This window comes from Phyllobates terribilis, unplaced genomic scaffold (genome assembly GCF_046119375.1).
Source record: "Phyllobates terribilis strain yellow unplaced genomic scaffold, ASM4611937v1 Scaffold_2__4_contigs__length_985480577, whole genome shotgun sequence".
In the NCBI taxonomy this organism is placed as follows: domain Eukaryota; kingdom Metazoa; phylum Chordata; class Amphibia; order Anura; family Dendrobatidae; genus Phyllobates; species Phyllobates terribilis.
In genome coordinates this window covers 15702736-15730687 of record NW_027362762.1, presented here as the reverse complement: position 1 = coordinate 15730687, position 27952 = coordinate 15702736, and the positions used below count along the sequence as shown (strand labels likewise).

The following is a 27952-nucleotide window of genomic DNA, read 5'->3' as shown; positions in this document are numbered from 1 at the left end:
AGGAGGGGCAGAGTGGGGGAAGGGTGGGAAACGGAGAAGGAGGGGTGGGAAACGGGGGAGGGGCGGGAACAGAGAAGGAGGGGAGGAGAACGAAGGAGGGGCAAAGTGGGGGAGGGGCGCAGAACGGAGAAGGAGGGGCAAGGTGGGGAGGGGTGCGGGATGGAGGAGGGGCAGAGTGGGGGAAGGGTGCTGGATGAAGGGGGAAGGGTGAGCAGGAGAGGTGCAGCACAGGGGGGTATGGGACAGAGGAGGGGTGTGAAGCGGAGGAGGGGGCACCGTGGGCCGGAGGAGGAGGGGTGTGAGGCGGAGGAGGGGCGCACTGCAGGCAGCAGAGGTGACATTTGCATCCAGTGACACCTAGCAGGGGCTGATGACTGGTGTCCTGCCCGGTGTGACGCGGTGGCAGAGGTGGTCGCGTCGCCCGGTATCTCCCTCACTGAAACATTTCTCTCCCGGTTGGGACAGACGCCGCCTGGCTCATGGGTCGCCGGTACAGCGAGCGCCCGTCCACCGGCTCGGAGGATTCTGCCCTCTGGAAGTTCTCTGGTTTGGTCCATGTTCTCGTATCTCTCCTGTAACCCATCACTTTCCTGCTGCGAATGTGCACGGGCATCTAACAGCGGGCACAGCGGGGGAGGGGCATGGGCTGCCCACTGCTGACCTCAGGCCCTGCCACAATCCAACCGTCACATGGGGGTCCAACCAGACCAGGAACTCACAATATAACCTATCACATAGTTTATCAGTACTGCCATCATCCCTGACCCCGGAGCGCACAATCTAATCTCCTATCACACAATGTATTATTATTAGGGTATACATAATAAAAACAGTCAGCGACTGGTCCAGGAGGAGCGAGGACCCTGCCCGCGAGGACTCAGTCTACGAGGGATCGGTGAGGATACAGTAGGTGAGGGTAGAGCTGGTCGTGCAGCGGTATGGTGGAGCGAGGACCCTGCCCGCGAGGGCTCACAGTCTACAAGGGATGGGTGAGGGTAGAGCTGGTCGTGCAGCGGTATGGTGGAGCGAGGACCCTGCCCGCGAGGGCTCACAGTCTACAAGGGAAGGGTGAGGCTACAGTAGGTGAGGGTAGAGCTGGTCGTGCAGCGGTATGGTGGAGAGAGGACCCTGCCCGCGAGGGCTCACAGTCTACAAGGGATGGGTGAGGATACAGTAGGTGAGGGTAGAGCTGGTCGTGCAGCGGTATGGTGGAGCGAGGACCCTGCCCGCGAGGGCTCACAATCTACAGGGGATGGGTGAGGATACAGTAGGTGAGGGTAGAGCTGGTCGTGCAGCGGTATGGTGGAGCGAGGACCCTGCCCGTGAGGGCTCACAGTCTACAGGGGATGGGTGAGGATACAGTAGGTGAGGGTAGAGCTGGTCGTGCAGCGGTATGGTGGAGCGAGGACCCTGCCCGCGAGGGCTCACAATCTACAGGGGATGGGTGAGGATACAGTAGGTGAGGGTAGAGCTGATCGTGCAGCGGTATGGTGGAGCGAGGACCCTGCCCGCGAGGGCTCACAGTCTACGAGGGATGGGTGAGGATACAGTAGGTGAGGGTAGAGCTGGTTGTGCAGCGGTATGGTGGAGCGAGGACCCTGCCCGCAAGGGCTCACAGTCTACAAGGGATGGGTGAGGATACAGTAGGTGAGGGTAGAGCTGGTCGTGCAGCGGTATGGTGGAGCGAGGACCCTGCCCGCGAGGGCTCACAATCTACAAGGGATGGGCGAGGATACAGTAGGTGAGGGTAGAGCTGGTCGTGCAGTGGTATGGTGGAGTGAGGACCCTGCCCGCGAGGGCTCACAATCTACAGGGGATGGGTGAGGATACAGTAGGTGGGGGTAGAGCTGGTCGTGCAGTGGTATGGTGGAGCGAGGAACTTGCCCGCGGGGGCTCACAATCTACAGGGGATGGGTGAGGATACATTAGGTGAGGGTAGAGCTGGTCATGCAGCGGTATGCTGGAGCGAGGACCCTGCCCGCGAGGGCTCACAATCTACGAGGGATGGGTGAGGATACAGTAGGTGAGGGTAGAGCTGGTCGTGCAGCGGTATGGTGGGGCGAGGACCCTGCCTGTGAGGGCTCACAGTCTACGAGGGATCGGTGAGGATACAGTAGGTGAAGGGAGAGCTGGTCGTACAGTGGTATGGTGGAGCGAGGACCCTGCCCGCGGGGGCTCACAATCTACAGGGGATGGGTGAGGATACAGTAGGTGAGGGTAGAGCTGGTCGTGCAGTGGTATGGTGGAGTGAGGACCCTGCCCGCGAGGGCTCACAATCTACAGGGGATGGGTGAGGATACAGTAGGTGGGGGTAGAGCTGGTCGTGCAGTGGTATGGTGGAGCGAGGAACTTGCCCGCGAGGGCTCACAATCTACAGGGGATGGGTGAGGATACATTAGGTGAGGGTAGAGCTGGTCATGCAGCGGTATGGTGGAGCGAGGACCCTGCCCGCGAGGGCTCACAATCTACGAGGGATGGGTGAGGATACATTAGGTGAGGGTAGAGCTGGTCATGCAGCGGTATGGTGGAGCGAGGACCCTGCCCGCGAGGGCTCACAATCTACGAGGGATGGGTGAGGATACAGTAGGTGAGGGTAGAGCTGGTCGTGCAGCGGTATGGTGGGGCGAGGACCCTGCCCGCGAGGGCTCACAGTCTACGAGGGATCGGTGAGGATACAGTAGGTGAGGGGAGAGCTGGTCGTACAGTGGTATGGTCGAGCGAGGACCCTGCCCGCGAGGGCTCACAATCTACAAGGGATGGGTGAGGATACAGGAGGTGAGGGTAGAGCTGGTCGTGCAGCGGTATGGTGGAGCGAGGACCCTGCCCGCGAGGGCTCACAGTCTACAGGGGATGGGTAAGGATACAGTAGGTGAGGGTAGAGCTGGTCGTGCAGCGGTATGGTGGAGCGAGGACCCTGCCCGCGAGGGCTCACAATCTACAGGGGATGGGCGAGGATACAGTAGGTGAGGGTAGAGCTGGTCGTGCAGTGGTATGGTGGAGCGAGGACCCTGCCCGCGAGGGCTCACAATCTACAGGGGATGGGTGAGGATACAGTAGGTGGGGGTAGAGCTGGTCGTGCAGCGGTATGGTGGAGCGAGGAACTTGCCCGCGAGGGCTCACAATCTACAGGGGATGGGTGAGGATACAGTAGGTGAGGGTAGAGCTGGTCGTGCAGCGGTATGGTGGAGCGAGGACCCTGCCCGCGAGGGCTCACAATCTACAGGGGATGGGTGAGGATACAGTAGGTGGGGGTAGAGCTGGTCGTGCAGTGGTATGGTGGTGCGAGGAACTTGCCCGCGAGGGCTCACAATCTACAGGGGATGGGTGAGGATACATTAGGTGAGGGTAGAGCTGGTCATGCAGCGGTATGGTGGAGCGAGGACCCTGCCCGCGAGGGCTCACAATCTACGAGGGATGGGTGAGGATACAGTAGGTGAGGGTAGAGCTGGTCGTGCAGCGGTATGGTGGGGCGAGGACCCTGCCTGTGAGGGCTCACAGTCTACGAGGGATCGGTGAGGATACAGTAGGTGAGGGGAGAGCTGGTCGTACAGTGGTATGGTGGAGCGAGGACCCTGCCCGCGAGGGCTCACAATCTACAAGGGATGGGTGAGGATACAGGAGGTGAGGGTAGAGCTGGTCGTACAGCGGTATGGTGGGGCGAGGAGGACCCTGCCCGTGAGGGCTCACAGTCTACAGGGGATGGGTGAGGATACAGTAGGTGAGGGTAGAGCTGGTCGTGCAGCGGTATGGTGGAGCGAGGACCCTGCCCGCGAGGGCTCACAATCTACAAGGGATGGGTGAGGATACAGTAGGTGAGGGTAGAGCTGGTCGTGCAGAGGTATGGTGGAGCGAGGACCCTGCCCGCGAGGGCTCACAATCTACAGGGGATGGGTGAGGATACAGTAGGTGAGGGTTGAGCTGGTCGTGCAGAGGTATGGTGGAGCGAGGACCCTGCCCGCGAGGGCTCACAATCTACAAGGGATGGGTGAGGATACAGTAGGTAAGGGTAGAGCTGGTCGTGCAGTGGTATGGTGGAGCGAGGAACTTGCCCGCGAGGGCTCACAGTCTACAAGGGATGAGTGAGGATACAGTAGGTGAGGGTAGAGCTGGTCGTGCAGCGGTATGGTGGAGCGAGGACCCTGCCCGCGAGGGCTCACAATCTACGAGGGATGGGTGAGGATACAGTAGATGAGGGTAGAGCTGGTCGTGCAGTGGTATGGTGGAGCGAGGACCCTGCCCGCGAGGGCTCACAATCTACAAGGGATGGGTGAGGATACAGTAGGTGAGGGTAGAGCTGGTCGTGCAGCGGTATGGTGGAGCGAGGACCCTGCCCGCGAGGGCTCACAGTCTACAGGGGATGGGTGAGGATACAGTAGGTGAGGGTAGAGCTGGTCGTGCAGCGGTATGGTGGAGCGAGGACCCTGCCCGCGAGGGCTCACAATCTACAAGGGATGGGTGAGGATACAGTAGGTGAGGGTAGAGCTGGTCGTGCAGCGGTATGGTGGAGTGAGGACCCTGCCCGCGAGGACTCACAGTCTACAGGGGATGGGTGAGGATACAGTAGGTGAGGGTAGAGCTGGTCGTGCAGCGGTATGGTGGAGCGAGGACCCTGCCCGCGGGGGCTCACAATCTACAGGGGATGGGTGAGGATACAGTAGGTGAGGGTAGAGCTGGTCGTGCAGCGGTATGGTGGAGCGAGGACTCACAGTCTACAGGGGATGGGTGAGGATACAGTAGGTGAGGGTAGAGCTGGTCGTGCAGCGGTATGGTGGAGCGAGGACCCTGCCCGCGAGGGCTCACAGTCTACAGGGGATGGGTGAGGATACAGTAGGTGAGGGCAGAGCTGGTCGTGCAGCGGTATGGTGGAGCGAGGACCCTGCCCGCGAGGGCTCACAATCTACAGGGGATGGGTGAGGATACAGTAGGTGAGGGCAGAGCTGGTCGTACAGCGGTATGGTGGAGCGAGGACCCTGCCCGTGAGGACTCACAGTCTACAGGGGATGGGTGAGGATACAGTAGGTGAGGGTAGAGCTGGTCGTGCAGCGGTATGGTGGGGCGAGGAGGACCCTGCCCGTGAGGGCTCACAGTCTACAGGGAATGGGTGAGGATACAGTAGGGGAGGGTAGAGCTGGTCGTGCAGCGGTATGGTGGAGCGAGGACCCTGCCCGCGAGGGCTCACAATCTACAGGGGATGGGTGAGGATACAGTAGGTGAGGGTAGAGCTGGTCGTGCAGCGGTATGGTGGAGCGAGGACCCTGCCCGCGAGGGCTCACAGTCTACAAGGGATGGGTGAGGATACAGTAGGTGAGGGTAGAGCTGGTCGTGCAGCGGTATTTTTGGAGCGAGGACCCTGCCACCGAGGGCTCACAATCTTCGAGGGATGGGTGAGGATACAATAGGTGAGGGTAGAGCTGGTCCTGCAGCGGTATGGTGGAGCGAGGACCCTGCCCGCGAGGACTCAGTCAAAAGGGGATGGGTGAGGGTAGAGCTGGTCGTACAGTGGTATGGTGGAGCGAGGACCCTGCCCGCGAGGGCTCACAATCTACAGGTGATGGGTGAGGATACAGTAGGTGAGGGTAGAGCTGGTCGTGCAGCGGTATGGTGGAGAGAGGACCCTGCCCGCGAGGGCTCACAGTCTACAGGTGATGGGTGAGGATACAGTAGGTGAGGGTTGAGCTGGTCGTGCAGAGGTATGGTGGAGCGAGGACCCTGCCCGTGAGGGTCACAATCTACAAGGGATGGGTGAGGATACAGTAGGTGAGGGTAGAGCTGGTCGTGCAGCGGTATGGTGGGGCGAGTACCCTGCCTGTGAGGGCTCACAGTCTACGAGGGATCGGTGAGGATACAGTAGGTGAGGGGAGAGCTGGTCGTACAGTGGTATGGTGGAGCGAGGACCCTGCCCGCGAGGGCTCACAATCTACAAGGGATGGGTGAGGATACAGGAGGTGAGGGTAGAGCTGGTCGTACAGCGGTATGGTGGGGCGAGGAGGACCCTGCCCGTGAGGGCTCACAGTCTACAGGGGATGCGTGAGGATACAGTAGGTGAGGGTAGAGCTGGTCGTGCAGCGGTATGGTGGAGCGAGGACCCTGCCCGCGAGGGCTCACAGTCTACAAGGGATGGGTGAGGATACAGTAGGTGAGGGTTGAGCTGGTCGTGCAGAGGTATGGTGGAGCGAGGACCCTGCCCGCGAGGGCTCACAATCTACAAGGGATGGGTGAGGATACAGTAGGTAAGGGTAGAGCTGGTCGTGCAGTGGTATGGTGGAGCGAGGAACTTGCCCGCGAGGGCTCACAGTCTACAAGGGATGAGTGAGGATACAGTAGGTGAGGGTAGAGCTGGTCGTGCAGCGGTATGGCGGAGCGAGGACCCTGCCCGCGAGGGCTCACAATCTACAGGGGATGGGTGAGGATACATTAGGTGAGGGTAGAGCTGGTCATGCAGCGGTATGGTGGAGCGAGGACCCTGCCCGCGAGGGCTCACAATCTACGAGGGATGGGTGAGGGTAGAGCTGGTCATGCAGCGGTATGGTGGAGCGAGGACCCTGCCCGCTAGGGCTCAAAATCTACGAGGGATGGGTGAGGATACAGTAGATGAGGGTAGAGCTGGTCGTGCAGTGGTATGGTGGAGCGAGGACCCTGCCCGCGAGGGCTCACAATCTACAAGGGATGGGTGAGGATACAGTAGGTGAGGGTAGAGCTGGTCGTGCAGCGGTATGGTGGAGCGAGGACCCTGCCCGCGAGGGCTCACAGTCTACAGGGGATGGGTGAGGATACAGTAGGTGAGGGTAGAGCTGGTCGTGCAGCGGTATGGTGGAGCGAGGACCCTGCCCGCGAGGGCTCACAATCTACAAGGGATGGGTGAGGATACAGTAGGTGAGGGTAGAGCTGGTCGTGCAGCGGTATGGTGGAGTGAGGACCCTGCCCGCGAGGACTCACAGTCTACAGGGGATGGGTGAGGATACAGTAGGTGAGGGTAGAGCTGGTCGTGCAGCGGTATGGTGGAGCGAGGACCCTGCCCGCGGGGGCTCACAATCTACAGGGGATGGGTGAGGATACAGTAGGTGAGTGTAGAGCTGGTCGTGCAGCGGTATGGTGGAGCGAGGACCCTGCCCGCGAGGGCTCACAATCTACAGGGGATGGGTGAGGATACAGTAGGTGAGGGCAGAGCTGGTCGTGCAGCGGTATGGTGGAGCGAGGACCCTGCCCGCGAGGGCTCACAGTCTACAGGGGATGGGTGAGGATACAGTAGGTGAGGGCAGAGCTGGTCGTGCAGCGGTATGGTGGAGCGAGGACCCTGCCCGCGAGGGCTCACAATCTACAGGGGATGGGTGAGGATACAGTAGGTGAGGGCAGAGCTGGTCGTACAGCGGTATGGAGGAGCGAGGACCCTGCCCGTGAGGGCTCACAGTCTACAGGGGATGGGTGAGGATACAGTAAGTGAAGGTAGAGCTGGTCGTGCAGAGGTATGGTGGAGCGAGGACCCTGCCCGCGAGGGCTCACAGTCTACAAGGGATGGGTGAGGATACAGTAGGTGAGGGTAGAGCTGGTCGTGCAGCGGTATTTTTGGAGCGAGGACCCTGCCACCGAGGGCTCACAATCTTCGAGGGATGGGTGAGGATACAGTAGGTGAGGGTAGAGCTGGTCGTGCAGCGGTATGGTGGAGCGAGGACCCTGCCCGCGAGGACTCAGTCAAAAGGGGATGGGTGAGGGTAGAGCTGGTCGTACAGTGGTATGGTGGAGCGAGGACCCTGCCCGCGAGGGCTCACAATCTACAGGTGATGGGTGAGGATACAGTAGGTGAGGGTAGAGCTGGTCGTGCAGCGGTATGGTGGAGAGAGGACCCTGCCCGCGAGGGCTCACAGTCTACAGGTGATGGGTGAGGATACAGTAGGTGAGGGTTGAGCTGGTCGTGCAGAGGTATGGTGGAGCGAGGACCCTGCCCGTGAGGGTCACAATCTACAAGGGATGGGTGAGGATACAGTAGGTGAGGGTAGAGCTGGTCGTGCAGCGGTATGGTGGAGCGAGGACCCTGCCCGTGAGGGTCACAATCTACAAGGGATGGGTGAGGATACAGTAGGTGAGGGTAGAGCTGGTCGTGCAGCGGTATGGTGGAACGAGGACCCTGCCCGCGAGGGCTCACAGTCTACAAGGAATGGGTGAGGATACATAGTAGGTGAGGGTAGAGCTGATCGTGCAGCGGTGTGGTGGAGCGAGGACCCTGCCCGCGAGGGCTCACAATCTACAAGGGATAGGTGAGGGTAGAGCCGGTCGTGCAGCGGTATGGTGGAGCGAGGACCCTGCCCGCGAGGGCTCACAATCTACAAGGGATGGGTGAGGATACAGTAGGTAAGGGTAGAGCTGGTCGTGCAGCGGTATGGTGGAGCGAGGACCCTGCCCGCGAGGGCTCACAGTCTACAGGGGATGGGTGAGGATACAGTACGTGAGGGTAGAGCTGGTCGTGCAGCGGTATGGTGGAGCGAGGACCCTGCCCGCGAGGGCTCACAGTCTACAAGGGATGGGTGAGGATACAGTAGGTGAGGGTAGAGTTGGTCGTGCAGCGGTGTGGTGGAGCGGTGGTTACTACAGGTTGTAGGCTTGTCGGAAGAGGTGGGTCTTCAGGCTCCTTTTGAAGGTTTCCACGGTCGGCGAGAGTCTGATGTGTTGGGGTAGAGAGTTCCAGAGTAGGGGGGAAGCACGGGAGAAATCTTATATGCGATTGTGGGAGGAGGAGATAAGAGGGGAGTAGAGAAGGAGATCTTGTGAGGATCGGAGGTTGCGTGCATGTAAGTACAGGGAGACTAGGTCACAGATGTATGGAGGGACAGGTTGTGGATGGCTTTGTATGTCATGGTTAGGGTCTCTGAGTCTTGAGTCTCCGGGCAATGGGGAGCCATTGAAGGGATTGACAGAGAGGAGAGGCCGGGGAATAGCGGGGGGACAGGTGGATTAGTCGGGCAGCAGAGTTTAGGATGGATTGGAGAGGTGCGAGAGTGTTGGAAGGGAGGCCACAGAGCAGGAGGTTGCAGTAGTCGAGGCGGGAGATGATGAGGGCGTGCACTAGTGTTTTTGCAGAGTCTTTGCTGAGGAATGTGCGGATCCGGGAGATATTTTTGAGTTGGAGTCGGCAGGAAGTGGAAAGGGCTTGGATATGTGGTTTGAAGGAGAGATCAGAGTCCAGGGTTACCCAGAGGCAGCGAGCTTGTGGGACTGGGGAGAGTGGACAGCCATTGACTATGATTGATGGGTCAGTTGGGGGATATGAATGAGATGGTGGAAAGATGATGAATTCAGTTTTATCCTTGTTAAGCTTTAGAAATCTAGCAGAGAAGAAGGATGAGATAGCGGACAGACATTGTGGGATTCTGGTTAGTAGGGAGGAGATATCAGGTCCAGAGAGGTAGATCTGTGTGTCATCAGCATAGAGGTGATACTGAAAGCCGTGAGACTCTATGAGCTGTCCCAGGCCGAAGGTGTAGATGGAGAAGAGCAGGGGTCCTAGAACTGAGCCTTGGAGTACACCGACAGATAGGGGGTGAGATGAGGAGGTGGTGTGTGAGTGGGAGACGCTGAGTGTCCGGTCTGTTAGGTATGAGGAGATCCAAGATAGAGCCAAGTCTGTGATGCCGAGAGATGAGAGAGTCTGTAGTAAGAGGGAATGGTCCACTGTGTCAAAGGCAGATGACAGGTCCAGGAGGAGGAGGACAGAGTAGGGTCGCTTGGATTTGGCGGTTAGTAGGTCGTTGGTGACTTTACCCAGGGCAATTTTAGTAGACTTATGCTGTCAAAGATACGTAAAGCAGGAGGAGAGGTAGGAGGACAGTTCAGAATGGACATGTTGTTCCCTTAGTTTTGAGGCAAAGGGGAGAAGTGATATGGGGCGATAGCTAGACAGAGTGGATGGGTCAAGGGAGTTTTTTTGGATGGGTGTGATTTGAGGCATGTTTAAAGCATGAGGGGAAGACACCAGTGGTTAGGGTTGGGATGAGGTGGGATGGGATCGGGTCGAGTGCACAGGTGGTGAGATGTGATCTTGAGAGTAGAGCAGAAAGTTGATCTGCCGTGATGGTGGAGAAGCTGGTTTTGGAGGAGGGGGGCTGAGTAGTTAGGGGCTGTGTGGGGGTTGTAGGCCAAAGCTTTGTCTGATGTCAATCTTCTGCTTGAAGTCTTCAGCTGAGAGGAGTGGAGAGGGAGGAGGCGCTGGGGGACGGAAGAGAGAATTGAAAGTGTTGAATAGGTGTTTAGGGTTGTGAGACAGAGAGGAGATGAGATGGTTTGTTTTGCTGCAGTGAGTGTGGACTTGAAAGTAGTGAGAGGGACTGTTTGAATGCGATGAAGTGCTCATTGGAGTGGGACCTTTTCCAACTCCGCTCAGCAACCCTGAAAGCCCGTCTTAGTTCTTAAGTCAGGCTGATGTGCCTGGGTTGCCTGTTGAGTGCGAGCTTTGGTATGTGTGAGGGGGGTGACCGATTCGGGAGCTGCAGCTGTTGTGGTGTTATATAAAGCGGCAGCAACATCTGCATCTTGTAAGGAACTAATGTCTGTGAGAGGGAGAAAGGGATTCAGAGAGTGAGTGTAGGTCAAGGTGTTTGATATTTCTACGAGGGTGTGCAAGTTTGTGGATGGGGGATTGTTGCCCTGGAGAGGAGAGGGAAGAGAATGTGAGTAGGTTGTGGTCAGACAGGGGGAGAGTTGAGGTAGAGAGGTTAGATAGGGAACAGAGGCGGGTGAAGATGAGGTCCACTGTGTGGCCGTCTTTGTGAGTGGCTGCGGAAGTCCATTGAGTAAGGCCGAAGGAGGAAGTGAGGAATAGAAGCTTAGAGGCAGCTGAGAGGGAAATATCAATGGGGATGTTGAAGTCACCCATGAGGATAGTGGGGATGTCAGCGGAAAGGAAGTGAAGTAGCCTGGTGGTGAAGTGGTCTAAGAAGGTGGTGGCTTTTCCTGGGGGGCGGTAAATGACGGCCAGTTGGAGGTTGGAGGGGAAGTAGATCTGCACAGAGTGCACTTCAAAAGAGGGGAGAGTAATGGGTGGCAGTGTGATTTGGGTGAAGGAGCAGTTATCTGATAGGAGAAAACCTACTCCTCCACCATGCTTGCCCCTGGAGCTGGGAAGGGGTGTGGGAAAGGTGGTGTCACCCCATAAGAAAGTGCAGCAGGAGAGGCCGTGTCAGAGGGGGTGAGCCAGGTTTTGGTGATGCCGAGGAAGGAAAGTTTGTTAGTAATGAAAAGGCCATGAATGTAGGTAAGTTTATTGCAGACAGAGCGAGCGTTCCAGAGAGCTCCTGTTAGTGGAACTGAGGAAGAGGGGGCTGGGCAGATGGGTATAAGGTTAGAAGGGTTATGGAAATGTGTGATATATATCGTGGATGATAGGTGGAGGTGACTGTAGGGATACGGTGAGGAGGACCAGGATAAGGAGAGATATCGCCAGCAGTGAGGAGGAGCAGAGAAAGCTGGGAGCAGGAGAGGGCATGAGGTGGCTGTCTGTGTTTGGAGACAGGGGATTGTATGTTGAGGAACAGTTCTGAGGAGGAGGTGAGATGGATGGGGATGATGGAGGGAGAGATGACCAGTTCCTTACTAGGTACAGGGATTAGAGGTTTGTAAGAAGTGGAGGACTATAGGGGTGAGAGTGAAAAGAAACAGAAACATTGTTTACTGTGACTAAGTATCCAGTTACCTTCTGGTTCAGTTCTGGTCTAACTCAGTGCAGCGCACTTGTACGATGCACTTGCATGATGTACTGCAAGATGTATCACCACTCCAATCCTACCTGACCCCAGAGCTCACAATCTAATCCTTATTCACACAATGTATTACTACTCCCATCATCCCTGACCCCAGAGCTCACAATCTAATCTCACACTCAGCATGTCACTCCCATCATCTGAAGGATGTGATGGTGAGATGTCCCAGCCCGGCCCCGAGGGGGAGTCTCTCTCGCCCACGCTCTGCTTACATGGGGCTGCCAGGCTCTAATCCTGTCTGTAGCGCCATAGCCTCACATATGGCGGCATGGTCACTCACTGCTGTGCATGTGGGAAAGTCATGGTGTACTGGGAGGGCCAGGGGCGCCGGGTCACGGCGGAGCCTCGCTGACAATGTGCCGTCTCTTCTCTCTGCAGCGCCCTCTCTCCGGCAGCGGCACGCGGACTCTCCACACTCCACCATGGGGTCACAGAGGTTGGTAGAAGGTCTCGTGATCGGCCAGTCTGAGGCCGGTGCCCCCGGCCATTACCGGCCCAGCAAGGTGTCGCTGCACCGTATGCGCAGCCTGTCTCACGGGCAGTCGTTCAGCTCGGAGCATTACCCCTCCAGCAGCTCTGCGTGCCCCCCACCTCCACCTGGGCCGCACTCCCTGCCCGTCTACTACCACCACTCCACCACCTACTACCTGCAGATGGACTCTCTGCCCGACCTGCCCCCGCCGGACCTCACCTCCGGGATTCCCTGCCGCTCTCCTAGCGTTGGGTAGAGATGCATGAGCGTGCCGAGCCTCACCGCATGTGCCGCGTGATCACTAACCACTGTGCCGTGTGCCGCGTGATCACTAACCACTGCATGGAGTGCACCCCCTGTAATCAAAGCTGACATTAACCCTCCACGTACTGACACAAACATCAGCGATCAGAAACCTCAGGCGTTACATGAGTCTCCCCCGTCTGCGAAAATGTCACCCCTCAAATCAGTCCAATAGGTATGTGCCCCCTCTGAATAGCAGTGACTGCAGCTCTGGAGGTGACTGGAGGATAAGACACAATGTAGCAGCAGAATAGTGACTGCAGCTCTGGAGGTGACTGGAGGGTAAGACACGATGTAACAGCAGAATAGTGACTGCAGCTCTGGAGGGTAAGACACGATGTAACAGCAGAATAGTGACCGCAGCTCTGGAAGTGACTGGAGGATAAGACATGATGTAACAGAATAGTGACTGCAGCTCTGGAGGATAAGACACGATGTAACAGCAGAATAGTGACTGCAGCTCTGGAGGATAAGACACGATGTAACAGCAGAATAGTGACTGCAGCTCTGGAGGGTAAGACACGATGTAACAGCAGAATAGTGACTGCAGCTCTGGAGGTGACTGGAGTATAAGACACGATGTAACAGCAGAATAGTGACTGCAGCTCTGGAGGTGACTGGAGGATAAGACACAATGTAACAGCAGAATAGTGACTGCAGCTCTGGAGGTGACTGGAGGATAAGACACAATGTAACAGCAGAATAGTGACTGCAGCTCTGGAGGTGACTGGAGGATAAGACATGATGTAACAGGAGAATAGAGAGTGCAGCTCTGGAGGTGACTGGAGGATAAGACATGATGTAACAGCACAATAGAGAGTGCAGCTCTGGAGGTGACTGGAGGATAAGACATGATGTAACAGCACAATAGTGACTGCAGCTCTGGGGGTGACTGGAGGATAAGACATTATGTAACAGCAGAATACAGTGTGCAGCTCTGGAGGTGACTGGAGGATAAGACATGATGTAACAGCAGAATAGAGTGTGCAGCTCCGGAGGATAGGACATGATGTAACAGGAGAATAGTGACTGCAGCTCTGGAGGTGACTGAAGGATAAGACATGATGTAACAGCAGAATAGTGACTGCAGCTCTGGAGGATAGGACATGATGTAACAGGAGAATAGTGACTGCAGCTCTGGAGGTGACTGGAGGATAAGACATGATGTAACAGGAGAATAGTGACTGCAGCTCTGGAGGTGACTGGAGGATAAGACATGATGTAACAGCAGAATAGTGACTGCAGCTCTGGAGGTGACTGGAGGAGAAGACATGATGTAACAGCAGAATAGTGACTGCAGCTCTGGAGGTGACTGGAGGATAAGACAATGTAACAGCAGAATAGTGAGTGCAACTCCGGAGGTGACTGGAGGATAAGACATGATGTAACAGAATAGTGACTGCAGCTCTGGAGGATAAGACATGATGTAAAGCAGAATAGTGAGTGCAGCTCTGGATGTGACTGGAGGATAAGACGTAATGTAAGAGCAGAATAGTGACTCCAGCTCTGGGTGTGACTGGAGGATAGGACACGATGTAACAGCAGAATAGTGAGTACAGCTCTGGAGGATAAGAAACAATGTAACAGCAGGATAGTGAACGCAGCTCTGGAGGTGACTGGAGGATAAGACACAATGTAACAGCAGAATAGTGACCACACCTCTGGAGGATAAGAAACAATGTAACAGCAGAATAGGGACCGCAGCTCTGGAGGATAAGACACAATGTAACAGCAGAATAGTGACCGCAGCTCTGGAGGTGACTGGAGGATAAGACACAATGCAACCGCAGAATAGTGAGTGCAGCTCTGGAGGATAAGACATGATGTAACAGCAGAATAGTGACTGCAGCTCTGGAGATGACTGGAGGATAAGACATGATCTAACAGCAGAATAGTGACTGCAGCTCTGGAGGTGACTGGAGGATAAGACACAATGCAACAGCAGAATGGTGACTGGAGGATAAGATATGATGTAACAGCAGAATAGTGAGTGCAGCTCTGGAGGTGACTGGAGTATAAGACATGATGTAACAGCAGAATAGTGACTGCAGCTCTGGAGGTGACGGGTGGGCTGTGGATGTCACACGCGGGGTCCGCGCTCCACAATCCAGAGCTTGCTGCATTTTTGGCATTTTAGTACATAAAAGGCGCTGCAGACGGCGGCCCCCAGTGGCTGCCGGCCGCCACGGTCACCTGCCTGCTCCTTACTAAACATAGTCACAAGTCGCAGATGAATCTCAGTAATTTGTAAAATTTTTCAGATTACGACACTGAGTGCAAATAGCGGGAAGCGCAGACACCGGGCGCTGCGCCACAGCCTGCACTTATAGAATGAAGGACGAGCTGCTGCCGCCTCGCTCCACCGCTTCTGCCAGTCACATCCCAGGAGCCCCGGGGGCCGAGCCTTACATTTTACATACAGATTGAGCTCACACCCCCATGGTCCGGTCACTCTGCACCCCCCTAACCTGTACTTACCATACTCATCCTACATATTGTGGCTTTATGGGCTCCTCCACTGTGTATACATAATGTCCATGGTGTGGTCCACTCACCCCCCCTCTGTATGGTCTGCCCCTCCCCCTGCTCTGTATGGTGTGGCCCCCTCTTCCCCCTCCCCCCCTGCTCTGTATGGTATGGCCCCCTCTCCCCCCCCCCCCCTGCTCTGTATGGTATGGCCCCCTCTCCCCCCCCCCCCCTGCTCTGTATGGTATGGCCCCCTCCCCCCCCCCCCCCTGGTCTGTATGGTATGGCCCCCTCTCCCCCCCCCCCCCCTGGTCTGTATGGTATGGCCCCCTCTCCCCCCCCCCTGCTCTGTATGGTATGGCCCCCTCCCCCCCCCCTCCCTGCTCTGTATGGTATGGCCCCCTCTTCCCTCCCCCTGCTCTGTATGGTATGGCCCCCTCTTCCCTCCCCCCTGCTCTGTATGGTGTGGCCTCCTCCCCCCCCCCCCTGCTCTGTATGGTGTGCCCCCCCCCCACCTGCTCTGTATGGTGTGGCCCCCTCTCCCCCCCCCCCTGCTCTGTATAGTGTGGCCCCCTCTTCCCCCTCCCCCCCCCTGCTCTGTATGGTGTGGCCCCCTCTCCCCCCCCCCCCCTGCTCTGTATGGTATGGCCCCCTCTTCCCTCCCCCCTGCTCTGTATGGTGTGGCCTCCCCCCCCCCCCCCCTGCTCTGTATGGTGTGGCCTCCTCCCCCCCCCCCCGCTCTGTATGGTGTGGCCCCCTCTTCCCCCTTCCCCCCCCCCTGCTCTGTATGGTGTGGCCCCCCCCGCTCTGTATGGTGTGGCCCCCCCCTGCTCTGTATGGTGTGGCCCCCCCCTGCTCTGTATGGTGTGGCCCCCCCTGCTCTGTATGGTGTGGCCCCCCCCTGCTCTGTATGGTGTTGCCCCCCCCTGCTCTGTATGGTGTTGCCCCCCCCCTGCTCTGTATGGTGTTGCCCCCCCCCTGCTCTGTATGGTGTTGCCCCCCCCTGCTCTGTATGGTGTTGCCCCCCCCTGCTCTGTGTGGTGTGGCCCCCCCCTGCTCTGTATGGTGTGGCCCTCTCTGCCCCCCCTGCTCTGTATGGTGTTGCCCCCCCCCTGCTCTGTATGGTGTTGCCCCCCCCCTGCTCTGTATGGTGTTGCCCCCCCCTGCTCTGTATGGTGTTGCCCCCCCCTGCTCTGTATGGTGTTGCCCCCCCCCTGCTCTGTATGGTGTTGCCCCCCCCCCTGCTCTGTATGGTGTTGCCCCCCCCCCTGCTCTGTATGGTGTTGCCCCCCCCCTGCTCTGTATGGTGTTGCCCCCCCCCTGCTCTGTATGGTGTTGCCCCCCCCCCTGCTCTGTATGGTGTTGCCCCCCCCCTGCTCTGTGTGGTGTTGCCCCCCCCCCTGCTCTGTATGGTGTTGCCCCCCCCCCTGCTCTGTATGGTGTTGCCCCCCCCCTGCTCTGTATGGTGTTGCCCCCCCCCCTGCTCTGTATGGTGTTGCCGCCCCCCCCCCCTGCTCTGTATGGTGTGGCCCCCCCCTGCTCTGTATGGTGTGGCCCCCCCCTGCTCTGTATGGTGTGGCCCCCCCTGCTCTGTATGGTGTGGCCCTCTCTGCCCCCCCCTGCTCTGTATGGTGTGGCCCCCCCCTGCTCTGTATGGTGTGGCCCCCCCCTGCTCTGTATGGTGTGGCCCCCCCCTGCTCTGTATGGTGTGGCCCTCTCTGCCCCCCCTGCTCTGTATGGTGTGGCCCCCCCCTGCTCTGTATGGTGTGGCCCCCCCTGCTCTGTATGGTGTGGCCCCCCCTGCTCTGTATGGTGTGGCCCTCTCTGCCCCCCCCTGCTCTGTATGGTGTGGCCCCCCCTGCTCTGTATGGTGTTGCCCCCCCTGCTCTGTATGGTGTTGCCCCCCCCTGCTCTGTATGGTGTTGCCCCCCCCTGCTCTGTATGGTGTTGCCCCCCCTGCTCTGTATGGTGTGGCCCCCCCCCTGCTCTGTATGGTGTGGCCCCCCCCTGCTCTGTATGGTGTGGCCCCCCCCCTGCTCTGTATGGTGTGGCCCCCCCCCTGCTCTGTATGGTGTGGCCCCCCCCCTGCTCTGTATGGTGTGGCCCCCCCCTGCTCTGTATGGTGTGGCCCCCCCCCTGCTCTGTATGGTGTGGCCCCCCCCCTGCTCTGTATGGTGTGGCCCCCCCCCTGCTCTGTATGGTGTGGCCCCCCCCCTGCTCTGTATGGTGTGGCCCCCCCCCTGCTCTGTATGGTGTGGCCCCCCCCCTGCTCTGTATGGTGTGGCCCCCCCTGCTCTGTATGGTGTGGCCCCCCCCTGCTCTGTATGGTGTGGCCCCCCCCCTGCTCTGTATGGTGTGGCCCCCCCCCTGCTCTGTATGGTGTGGCCCCCCCCTGCTCTGTATGGTGTGGCCCTCTCTGCCCCCCCCTGCTCTGTATGGTGTGGCCCCCCCCTGCTCTGTATGGTGTGGCCCCCCCTGCTCTGTATGGTGTGGCCCCCCCCTGCTCTGTATGGTGTGGCCCTCTCTGCCCCCCCCTGCTCTGTATGGTGTTGCCCCCCCTGCTCTGTATGGTGTGGCCCCCCCCTGCTCTGTATGGTGTGGCCCCCCCCTGCTCTGTATGGTGTGGCCCTCTCTGCCCCCCCCTGCTCTGTATGGTGTCCCCCCCCTGCTCTGTATGGTGTTGCGCCCCCCCTGCTCTGTATGGTGTTGCCCCCCCCTGCTCTGTATGGTGTTGCCCCCCCCTGCTCTGTATGGTGTTGCCCCCCCCCCTGCTCTGTATGGTGTTGCCCCCCCCTGCTCTGTATGGTGTTGCCCCCCCCCCTGCTCTGTATGGTGTTGCCCCCCCCTGCTCTGTATGGTGTTGCCCCCCCCCTGCTCTGTATGGTGTGGCCCCCCCCTGCTCTGTATGGTGTGGCCCCCCCTGCTCTGTATGGTGTGGCCCCCCCCTGCTCTGTATGGTGTGGCCCCCCCCTGCTCTGTATGGTGTGGCCCCCCCCTGCTCTGTATGGTGTGGCCCCCCCCTGCTCTGTATGGTGTGGCCCCCCCCCTGCTCTGTATGGTGTGGCCCCCCCCCTGCTCTGTATGGTGTGGCCCCCCCCTGCTCTGTATGGTGTGGCCCCCCCCCTGCTCTGTATGGTGTGGCCCCCCCCCTGCTCTGTATGGTGTGGCCCCCCCCCCTGCTCTGTATGGTGTGGCCCCCCCCCTGCTCTGTATGGTGTGGCCCCCCCCTGCTCTGTATGGTGTGGCCCCCCCCTGCTCTGTATGGTGTGGCCCCCCCCCTGCTCTGTATGGTGTGGCCCCCCCCCTGCTCTGTATGGTGTGGCCCCCCCCTACTCTGTATGGTGTGGCCCCCCCCCTGCTCTGTATGGTGTGGCCCCCCCCTGCTCTGTATGGTGTGGCCCCCCCCCTGCTCTGTATGGTGTGGCCCCCCCCTGCTCTGTATGGTGTGGCCCCCCCCCTGCTCTGTATGGTGTGGCCCCCCCACTGCTCTGTATGGTGTGGCCCCCCCCCTGCTCTGTATGGTGTGGCCCCCCCCCTGCTCTGTATGGTGTGGCCCCCCCCCTGCTCTGTATGGTGTGGCCCTCTCTGCCCCCCCCTGCTCTGTATGGTGTGGCCCCCCCCTGCTCTGTATGGTGTGGCCCCCCCCTGCTCTGTATGGTGTGGCCCTCTCTGCCCCCCCCTGCTCTGTATGGTGTTGCCCCCCCCCTGCTCTGTATGGTGTTGCCCCCCCCCTGCTCTGTATGGTGTTGCCCCCCCCCTGCTCTGTATGGTGTTGCCCCCCCCCCTGCTCTGTATGGTGTTGCGCCCCCCCCTGCTCTGTATGGTGTGGCCCTCTCTGCCCCCCCCTGCTCTGTATGGTGTGGCCCTCTCTGCCCCCCCCTGCTCTGTATGGTGTGGCCCTCTCTGCCCCCCCTGCTCTGTATGGTGTGGCCCCCCCCTGCTCTGTATGGTGTGGCCCCCCCCTGCTCTGTATGGTGTGGCCCCCCCTGCTCTGTATGGTGTGGCCCCCCCCCTGCTCTGTATGGTGTGGCCCCCCCCTGCTCTGTATGGTGTGGCCCCCCCTGCTCTGTATGGTGTGGCCCTCTCTGCCCCCCCCTGCTCTGTATGGTGTGGCCCCCCCTGCTCTGTATGGTGTGGCCCCCCCCTGCTCTGTATGGTGTGGCCCCCCCCTGCTCTGTATGGTGTGGCCCCCCCCTGCTCTGTATGGTGTGGCCCCCCCCTGCTCTGTATGGTGTGGCCCCCCCCTGCTCTGTATGGTGTGGCCCTCTCTGCCCCCCCCTGCTCTGTATGGTGTCCCCCCCCCCCCCCTGCTCTGTATGGTGTTGCCCCCCCCTGCTCTGTATGGTGTTGCCCCCCCCGCTCTGTATGGTGTTGCCCCCCCCCTGCTCTGTATGGTGTTGCCCCCCCCCTGCTCTGTATGGTGTTGCCCCCCCCTGCTCTGTATGGTGTTGCCCCCCCCCTGCTCTGTATGGTGTTGCGCCCCCCCCTGCTCTGTATGGTGTTGCCCCCCCCCTGCTCTGTATGGTGTTGCCCCCCCCTGCTCTGTATGGTGTTGCCCCCCCCCTGCTCTGTATGGTGTTGCCCCCCCCTGCTCTGTATGGTGTTGCCCCCCCCTGCTCTGTATGGTGTTGCCCCCCCCCTGCTCTGTATGGTGTTGCGCCCCCCCCTGCTCTGTATGGTGTTGCGCCCCCCCCTGATCTGTATGGTGTGGCCCTCTCTGCCCCCCCCTGCTCTGTATGGTGTTGCCCCCCCCTGCTCTGTATGGTGTGGCCCCCCCTGCTCTGTATGGTGTGGCCCCCCCCTGCTCTGTATGGTGTGGCCCCCCCCTGCTCTGTATGGTGTGGCCCCCCCCTGCTCTGTGTGGTGTGGCCCCCCCCTGCTCTGTATGGTGTGGCCCTCTCTGCCCCCCCCTGCTCTGTATGGTGTTCCCCCCCCCCTGCTCTGTATGGTGTTGCGCCCCCCCCCTGCTCTGTATGGTGTTGCCCCCCCCCTGCTCTGTATGGTGTTGCGCCCCCCCTGCTCTGTATGGTGTTGCCCCCCCCCCCCCCTGCTCTGTATGGTGTTGCCCCCCCTGCTCTGTATGGTGTTGCCCCCCCCTGCTCTGTATGGTGTTGCCCCCCCCCTGCTCTGTATGGTGTTGCCCCCCCCCTGCTCTGTATGGTGTTGCCCCCCCCCTGCTCTGTATGGTGTTGCCCCCCCCCCTGCTCTGTATGGTGTTGCGCCCCCCCCTGCTCTGTATGGTGTTGCGCCCCCCTGATCTGTATGGTGTGGCCCCCCCCTGCTCTGTATGGTGTGGCCCCCCCCTGCTCTGTATGGTGTGGCCCTCTCTGCCCCCCCCTGCTCTGTATGGTGTGGCCCCCCCCTGCTCTGTATGGTGTGGCCCCCCCCTGCTCTGTATGGTGTGGCCCCCCCTGCTCTGTATGGTGTGGCCCCCCCCTGCTCTGTATGGTGTGGCCCCCCCCTGCTCTGTATGATGTGGCCCTCTCTCCCCCCCCCCCTGCTCTGTATGATGTGGCCCTCTCTCCCCCCCCCCCCTGCTCTGTATGGTGTTGCCCCTCTCTCCCCCCCCCCTGCTCTGTATGGTGTTGCCCCTCTCTCCCCCCCCCCCTGCTCTGTATGGTGTTGCCCCCCCCCCCCTGCTCTGTATGGTGTTGCCCCCCCCCCTGCTCTGTATGGTGTTGCCCCCCCCTGCTCTGTATGGTGTTGCCCCCCCCTGCTCTGTATGGTGTGCCCCCCCCTGCTCTGTATGGTGTGGCCCTCTCTCCCCCCCCCCCTGCTCTGTATGGTGTGGCCCCCCCTGCTCTGTATGGTGTTGACCCCCCTGCTCTGTATGGTGTGGCCCCCCCCTGCTCTGTATGGTGTGGCCCTCTCTACCCCCCCCTGCTCTGTATGGTGTGGCCCCCCCCTGCTCTGTATGGTGTGGCCCCCCCCTGCTCTGTATGGTGTGGCCCCCCCCTGCTCTGTATGGTGTGGCCCCCCCCTGCTCTGTATGGTGTGGCCCCCCCCTGCTCTGTATGGTGTGGCCCCCCCCCTGCTCTGTATGGTGTGGCCCCCCCCCTGCTCTGTATGGTGTGGCCCTCTCTGCCCCCCCTGCTCTGTATGGTGTGGCCCCCCCCTGCTCTGTATGGTGTGGCCCCCCCCTGCTCTGTATGGTGTGGCCCTCTCTGCCCCCCCCCTGCTCTGTATGGTGTTGCCCCCCCCTGCTCTGTATGGTGTTGCCCCCCCCCTGCTCTGTATGGTGTTGCCCCCCCCCTGCTCTGTATGGTGTTGCCCCCCCCCCTGCTCTGTATGGTGTTGCGCCCCCCCCTGCTCTGTATGGTGTGGCCCTCTCTGCCCCCCCCTGCTCTGTATGGTGTGGCCCTCTCTGCCCCCCCTGCTCTGTATGGTGTGGCCCTCTCTGCCCCCCTGCTCTGTATGGTGTGGCCCCCCCCTGCTCTGTATGGTGTGGCCCCCCCCTGCTCTGTATGGTGTGGCCCCCCCCTGCTCTGTATGGTGTGGCCCCCCCCCTGCTCTGTATGGTGTGGCCCCCCCCTGCTCTGTATGGTGTGGCCCCCCCTGCTCTGTATGGTGTGGCCCTCTCTGCCCCCCCCTGCTCTGTATGGTGTGGCCCCCCCTGCTCTGTATGGTGTGGCCCCCCCCTGCTCTGTATGGTGTGGCCCCCCCCTGCTCTGTATGGTGTGGCCCCCCCCTGCTCTGTATGGTGTGGCCCCCCCCTGCTCTGTATGGTGTGGCCCCCCCTGCTCTGTATGGTGTGGCCCTCTCTGCCCCCCCCTGCTCTGTATGGTGTCCCCCCCCCCCCCCTGCTCTGTATGGTGTTGCCCCCCCCTGCTCTGTATGGTGTTGCCCCCCCCGCTCTGTATGGTGTTGCCCCCCCCCTGCTCTGTATGGTGTTGCCCCCCCCTGCTCTGTATGGTGTTGCCCCCCCCCTGCTCTGTATGGTGTTGCCCCCCCCCTGCTCTGTATGGTGTTGCGCCCCCCCCTGCTCTGTATGGTGTTGCCCCCCCCCTGCTCTGTATGGTGTTGCCCCCCCCCTGCTCTGTATGGTGTTGCCCCCCCCCTGCTCTGTATGGTGTTGCCCCCCCCCTGCTCTGTATGGTGTTGCCCCCCCCCTGCTCTGTATGGTGTTGCCCCCCCCCTGCTCTGTATGGTGTTGCGCCCCCCCCTGCTCTGTATGGTGTTGCGCCCCCCCCTGATCTGTATGGTGTGGCCCTCTCTGCCCCCCCCTGCTCTGTATGGTGTTGCCCCCCCCTGCTCTGTATGGTGTTGCCCCCCCCTGCTCTGTATGGTGTGGCCCCCCCCTGCTCTGTATGGTGTGGCCCCCCCCTGCTCTGTATGGTGTGGCCCCCCCCTGCTCTGTATGGTGTGGCCCCCCCCTGCTCTGTGTGGTGTGGCCCCCCCCTGCTCTGTATGGTGTGGCCCTCTCTGCCCCCCCCTGCTCTGTATGGTGTTCCCCCCCCCCCTGCTCTGTATGGTGTTGCGCCCCCCCCCTGCTCTGTATGGTGTTGCCCCCCCCCCTGCTCTGTATGGTGTTGCGCCCCCCCCTGCTCTGTATGGTGTTGCCCCCCCCCCCCTGCTCTGTATGGTGTTGCCCCCCCTGCTCTGTATGGTGTTGCCCCCCCCTGCTCTGTATGGTGTTGCCCCCCCCCTGCTCTGTATGGTGTTGCCCCCCCCTGCTCTGTATGGTGTTGCCCCCCCCCTGCTCTGTATGGTGTTGCCCCCCCCCTGCTCTGTATGGTGTTGCCCCCCCCCCTGCTCTGTATGGTGTTGCGCCCCCCCCTGCTCTGTATGGTGTTGCGCCCCCCTGATCTGTATGGTGTGGCCCCCCCCTGCTCTGTATGGTGTGGCCCCCCCCTGCTCTGTATGGTGTGGCCCTCTCTGCCCCCCCCTGCTCTGTATGGTGTGGCCCCCCCCTGCTCTGTATGGTGTGGCCCCCCCCTGCTCTGTATGGTGTGGCCCCCCCTGCTCTGTATGGTGTGGCCCCCCCCTGCTCTGTATGGTGTGGCCCCCCCTGCTCTGTATGATGTGGCCCTCTCTCCCCCCCCCCCCCTGCTCTGTATGATGTGGCCCTCTCTCCCCCCCCCCCTGCTCTGTATGGTGTTGCCCCTCTCTCCCCCCCCCCTGCTCTGTATGGTGTTGCCCCTCTCTCCCCCCCCCCCTGCTCTGTATGGTGTTGCCCCCCCCCCCCTGCTCTGTATGGTGTTGCCCCCCCCCCCTGCTCTGTATGGTGTTGCCCCCCCCTGCTCTGTATGGTGTTGCCCCCCCCCTGCTCTGTATGGTGTGCCCCCCCCCTGCTCTGTATGGTGTGGCCCTCTCTCCCCCCCCCTGCTCTGTATGGTGTGGCCCCCCCCTGCTCTGTATGGTGTTGACCCCCCTGCTCTGTATGGTGTGGCCCCCCCCTGCTCTGTATGGTGTGGCCCTCTCTACCCCCCCCTGCTCTGTATGGTGTGGCCCCCCCCTGCTCTGTATGGTGTGGCCCCCCCCTGCTCTGTATGGTGTGGCCCCCCCTGCTCTGTATGGTGTGGCCCCCCCCTGCTCTGTATGGTGTTGCCCCCCCCCCGCTCTGTATGATGTGGCCCTCTCTCCCCCCCCCCCCCCTGCTCTGTATGGTGTTGCCCCTCTCTCCCCCCCCCCCCCCCTGCTCTGTATGGTGTTTTCCCTCCCTGCTCTGTATGGTGTTGCCCTCTCTCCCCCCCCCCCCCTGCTCTGTATGGTGTTTTCCCTCCCTGCTCTGTATGGTGTTGCCCCCCCCCCCTGCTCTGTATGGTGTTGCCCCCCCCCCTGCTCTGTATGGTGTGGCCCTCTCTGCCCCCCCCTGCTCTGTATGGTGTTGCCCCCCCCTGCTCTGTATGGTGTTGCCCCCCCCTGCTCTGTATGGTGTTGCCCCCCCCTGCTCTGTATGGTGTTGCCCCCCCCCTGCTCTGTATGGTGTGGCCCCCCCCTGCTCTGTATGGTGTGGCCCTCTCTCCCCCCCCTGCTCTGTATGGTGTGCCCCCCCCCTGCTCTGTATGGTGTGGCCCCCCCCCTGCTTTTTATGGTGTTGCCCCCCCCTGCTCTGAATGGTGTTGCCCCCCCCCCTGCTCTGTATGATGTGGCCCTCTCTCCCCCCCCGCTCTGTATGGTGTGGCCCCCCCCCGCTCTGTATGGTGTTGCCCCCCCCTGCTCTGTATGGTGTTGCCCCCCCCCCTGCTCTGTATGGTTTTGCCCCCCCCCTGCTCTGTATGGTTTTGCCCCCCCCCCTGCTCTGTATGGTGTTGCCCCCCCTGCTCTGTATGGTGTTGCCCCCCCCTGCTCTGTATGGTGTTGCCCCCCCCCTGCTCTGTATGGTGTTGCCCCCCCCCCCTGCTCTGTATGGTGTTGCCCCCCCCTGCTCTGTATGATGTGGCCCTCTCTCCCCCCCCCTTATCTGTATGGTGTTGCCCCCCCCCTGCTCTGTATGGTTTTGCCCCCCCCTGCTCTGTATGGTGTTGCCCCCCCCCTGCTCTGTATGGTGTTGCCCCCCCCCCTGCTCTGTATGGTGTTGCCCCCCCCTGCTCTGTATGGTGTTGCCCCCCCCCCCCCTGCTCTGTATGGTGTTGCCCCCCCCCCCCTGCTCTGTATGGTGTTGCCCCCCCCCCTGCTCTGTATGGTGTTGCCCCCCCCCTGCTCTGTATGGTGTTGCCCCCCCCCTGCTCTGTATGGTGTTGCCCCCCCCCCCCTGCTCTGTATGGTGTGGCCCCCCCCCCCCTGCTCTGTATGGTGTGGCCCCCCCCCTCCTCTGTATGGTGTGGCCCCCCCCTGCTCTGTATGGTTTTGCCCCCCCCCTGCTCTGTATGGTGTTGCCCCCCCCCCCTGCTCTGTATGGTGTTGGCCCCCCCCTGCTCTGTATGGTGTTGGCCCCCCCCCTGCTCTGTATGGTGTTGCCCCCCCCCCTGCTCTATATGGTGTTGCCCCCCCCCTGCTCTGTATGGTGTTGCCCCCCCCTGCTCTGTATGGTGTTGCCCCCTCCCCCTCCTCTGTATGGTGTGGCCCCCCCCTCCTCTGTATGGTGTGGCCCCCCCCTCCTCTGTATGGTGTGGCCCCCCCCTGCTCTGTATGGTGTTGCCCCCCCCCTGCTCTGTATGGTGTTGCCCCCCCCTGCTCTGTATGGTGTTGCTTTCCTGCTCTGTATGGTGTTGCCCCGCCCCCCCCTGCTCTGTATGGTGTTGCCCCCCCCCCCTGCTCTGTATGGTGTTGCCCCCCCCCCCCCCTGCTCTGTATGGTGTGCCCCCCCCCCCTGTTCTGTATGGTGTGCCCCCCCCCCCCTGCCCTGTATGCTGTGGCCCCTCTTCCACCCCCTGCCCTGTATGCTGTGGCCCCCTCTTCCACCCCCTGCCCTGTATGCTGTGGCCCCCTCTTCCACCCCCTGCCCTGTATGCTGTGGCCCCCTCTTCCACCCCCTGCCCTGTATGCTGTGGCCCCCTCTTCCACTCCCTGCCCTGTATGCTGTGGCCCCCTCTTCCACCCCCTGCCCTGTATGCTGTGGCCCCCTCTTCCACCCCCTGCCCTGTATGCTGTGGCCCCCTCTTCCACCCCCTGCCCTTTATGCTGTGGCCCCCTCTTCCACCCCCTGCCCTGTATGCTGTGGCCCCCTCTTCCACCCCCTGCCCTGTATGCTGTGGCCCCCTCTTCCACCCCCTGCCCTGTATGCTGTGGCCCCCTCTTCCACCCCCTGCCCTGTATGCTGTGGCCCCCTCTTCCACCCCCTGCCCTGTATGCTGTGGCCCCCTCTTCCACCCCCTGCCCTGTATGCTGTGGCCCCCTCTTCCACCCCCTGCCCTGTATGCTGTGGTCCCCTCTTCCACCCCCTGCCCTGTATGCTGTGGCCCCCTCTTCCACCCCCTGCCCTGTATGCTGTGGCCCCCTCTTCCACCCCCTGCCCTGTATGCTGTGGCCCCCTCTTCCACCCCCTGCCCTGTATGCTGTGGCCCCCTCTTCCACCCCCTGCCCTGTATGCTGTGGCCCCCTCTTCCACCCCCTGCCCTGTATGCTGTGGCCCCCTCTTCCACCCCCTGCCCTGTATGCTGTGGCCCCCTCTTCCACCCCCTGCCCTGTATGCTGTGGTCCCCTCTTCCACCCCCTGCCCTGTATGCTGTGGCCCCCTCTTCCACCCCCTGCCCTGTATGCTGTGGCCCCCTCTTCCACCCCCTGCCCTGTATGCTGTGGCCCCCTCTTCCACCCCCTGCCCTGTATGCTGTGGCCCCCTCTTCCACCCCCTGCCCTGTATGCTGTGGCCCCCTCTTCCACCCCCTGCCCTGTATGCTGTGGCCCCCTCTTCCACCCCCTGCCCTGTATGCTGTGGCCCCCTCTTCCACCCCCTGCCCTGTATGCTGTGGCCCCCTCTTCCACCCCCTGCCCTGTATGCTGTGGCCCCCTCTTCCACCCCCTGCCCTGTATGCTGTGGCCCCCTCTTCCACCCCCTGCCCTGTATGCTGTGGCCCCCTCTTCCACCCCCTGCCCTGTATGCTGTGGCCCCCTCTCCCCCGCTCTCACTAATGGTTTCTTCTCTGCTTATTTCTCAGGGACCTGAGTCGTTCTGATTCGGAATCATCCATCCCGTATCTGGGGGATCCTCGGCTCAGTAAGATCCCCAGCTCCAAATCCTCTCTGTCTCACCGAGCCTTGGAGGAGCTGCCGTCCAGTAGTCAAACCTCCAATGGTGGAAACCGTCAGCTGGAGTTGTCCAGTGTTGGGGGGGCCCTGCAGAGACTTTCTGACAGCCCCCAACCGGAGCAGAAGCTGGAAGAGAAGTCCTGCAGCTTAGGAGAGATCAGCCTGGTGGGGACGGGATCCCACCACTCCGACTCGTCCCGATCCCACAGTCCGAGCTCCACTGAGGCCGACACGCCGTCCCCCGGCTCGGAGGCCAAGCACAACCACAGCAAGAGCACACGGATCCCACAGCTGGCTGCCAAGAAGGGTCCCGGAGAGGAGGACGGCGGCTCCACGGGGGAGGACAACGACCCCAACTCCGGCAAGAAGAAGCTGTCGCTCAATATCTTTAAGAAGCCAAAGAAATAGACGCTCGATCCTCAGAGTACAGGACACGGCGGGGGCAGGGCGGCTGCCGCCCTCTACCACGATGAAGAACCATTGGGCAGGAGGTGGGAGCCAGGACTGGACGCTTCTCCCATGTGCGCCCCCCAGCGCAGGCCTTGCACGTCCACTCGCTGCTGGGGGGCCGGGGCGCCGGCTGTTCATCCTCGTTGGTTCACCCCTCTCCCCGCTTCGCTATGCATGGCTTTTGGGAATCTTTCCTCCCTTTGCCACAAAGAAAAAAAAAAAATCTGATAATCCTGACGAGGGCATTGTAGGTTTCTACCTGTGGAGGGCGCTGTGGGTCGTGCAGATTTCTGTGGGACGTTTGTATGATGTTTTATTTCTTTCTGTATTCTTCGCTGCAGACGGGCATGTCTAACCACAAACAATAAAAACCAAGAAATGCTATTTATTAACCGCCGTGGTCGCATCGTGATCTGAAGATGGTGCGTCCTGCTCACAGCTGAGGGTTGGTACAATGTACAGTGGCTTGCAAAAGTATTCACCCCCCCCATGTCTGTCAGTATATACACTTTACCGAGGGGCTGCAACACCATTAACAAGAGGCACCACTGACTAAACACCACGAAGACCAAGGAGATCTCCAAACAGGACAAAGTTGTTGAGAAGTACAAGTCAGGGTTGGGTTATAAAATAATCTCCCAATCTCTGATGATCCCCCAGAGCACCATCAAATTCATTATCAAAGGGAAAGAACATGGTACCACAACAAACCTGCCAAGAGAGGGCGCCACCAAAACTCTCAGCCCGGGCAAGGAGGGCATGTATCAGAGAGGCAGCACAGAGACCAAAGATAACCCTGAAGGAGCTGCCGAGTTCCCAAGCAGAGACTGGAGTATCTGTCCATACGACCATAATAAGCCGTACACTCCATAGAGGTGGCCTTTAT

The 27952-nt window shown here is 60.8% G+C and overlaps 1 protein-coding gene across 4 annotated transcripts in view; it reads left to right on the top strand.

The window, feature by feature from the left end:
• LOC141188915 (stromal interaction molecule 1-like) overlaps positions 1-27458 on the top strand; it is a 35973-nt gene extending 8515 nt beyond the window's left edge. Inside the window, exons 7-9 of one of the 4 annotated variants that reach the window (XM_073661098.1) lie at positions 466-546; positions 12126-12471; positions 26526-27458. In XM_073661098.1, the coding sequence (XP_073517199.1) occupies positions 466-546; positions 12126-12471; positions 26526-27024 (926 nt within the window). In that variant the 3' untranslated portion in view covers positions 27025-27458. The remainder of the gene's footprint in view (positions 1-465; positions 547-12125; positions 12472-26525) is intronic. The other 3 variants (XM_073661096.1, XM_073661100.1, XM_073661099.1) reach the window with 3 other exon arrangements.
• The last annotated feature ends 494 nt before the right edge of the window (positions 27459-27952 follow it).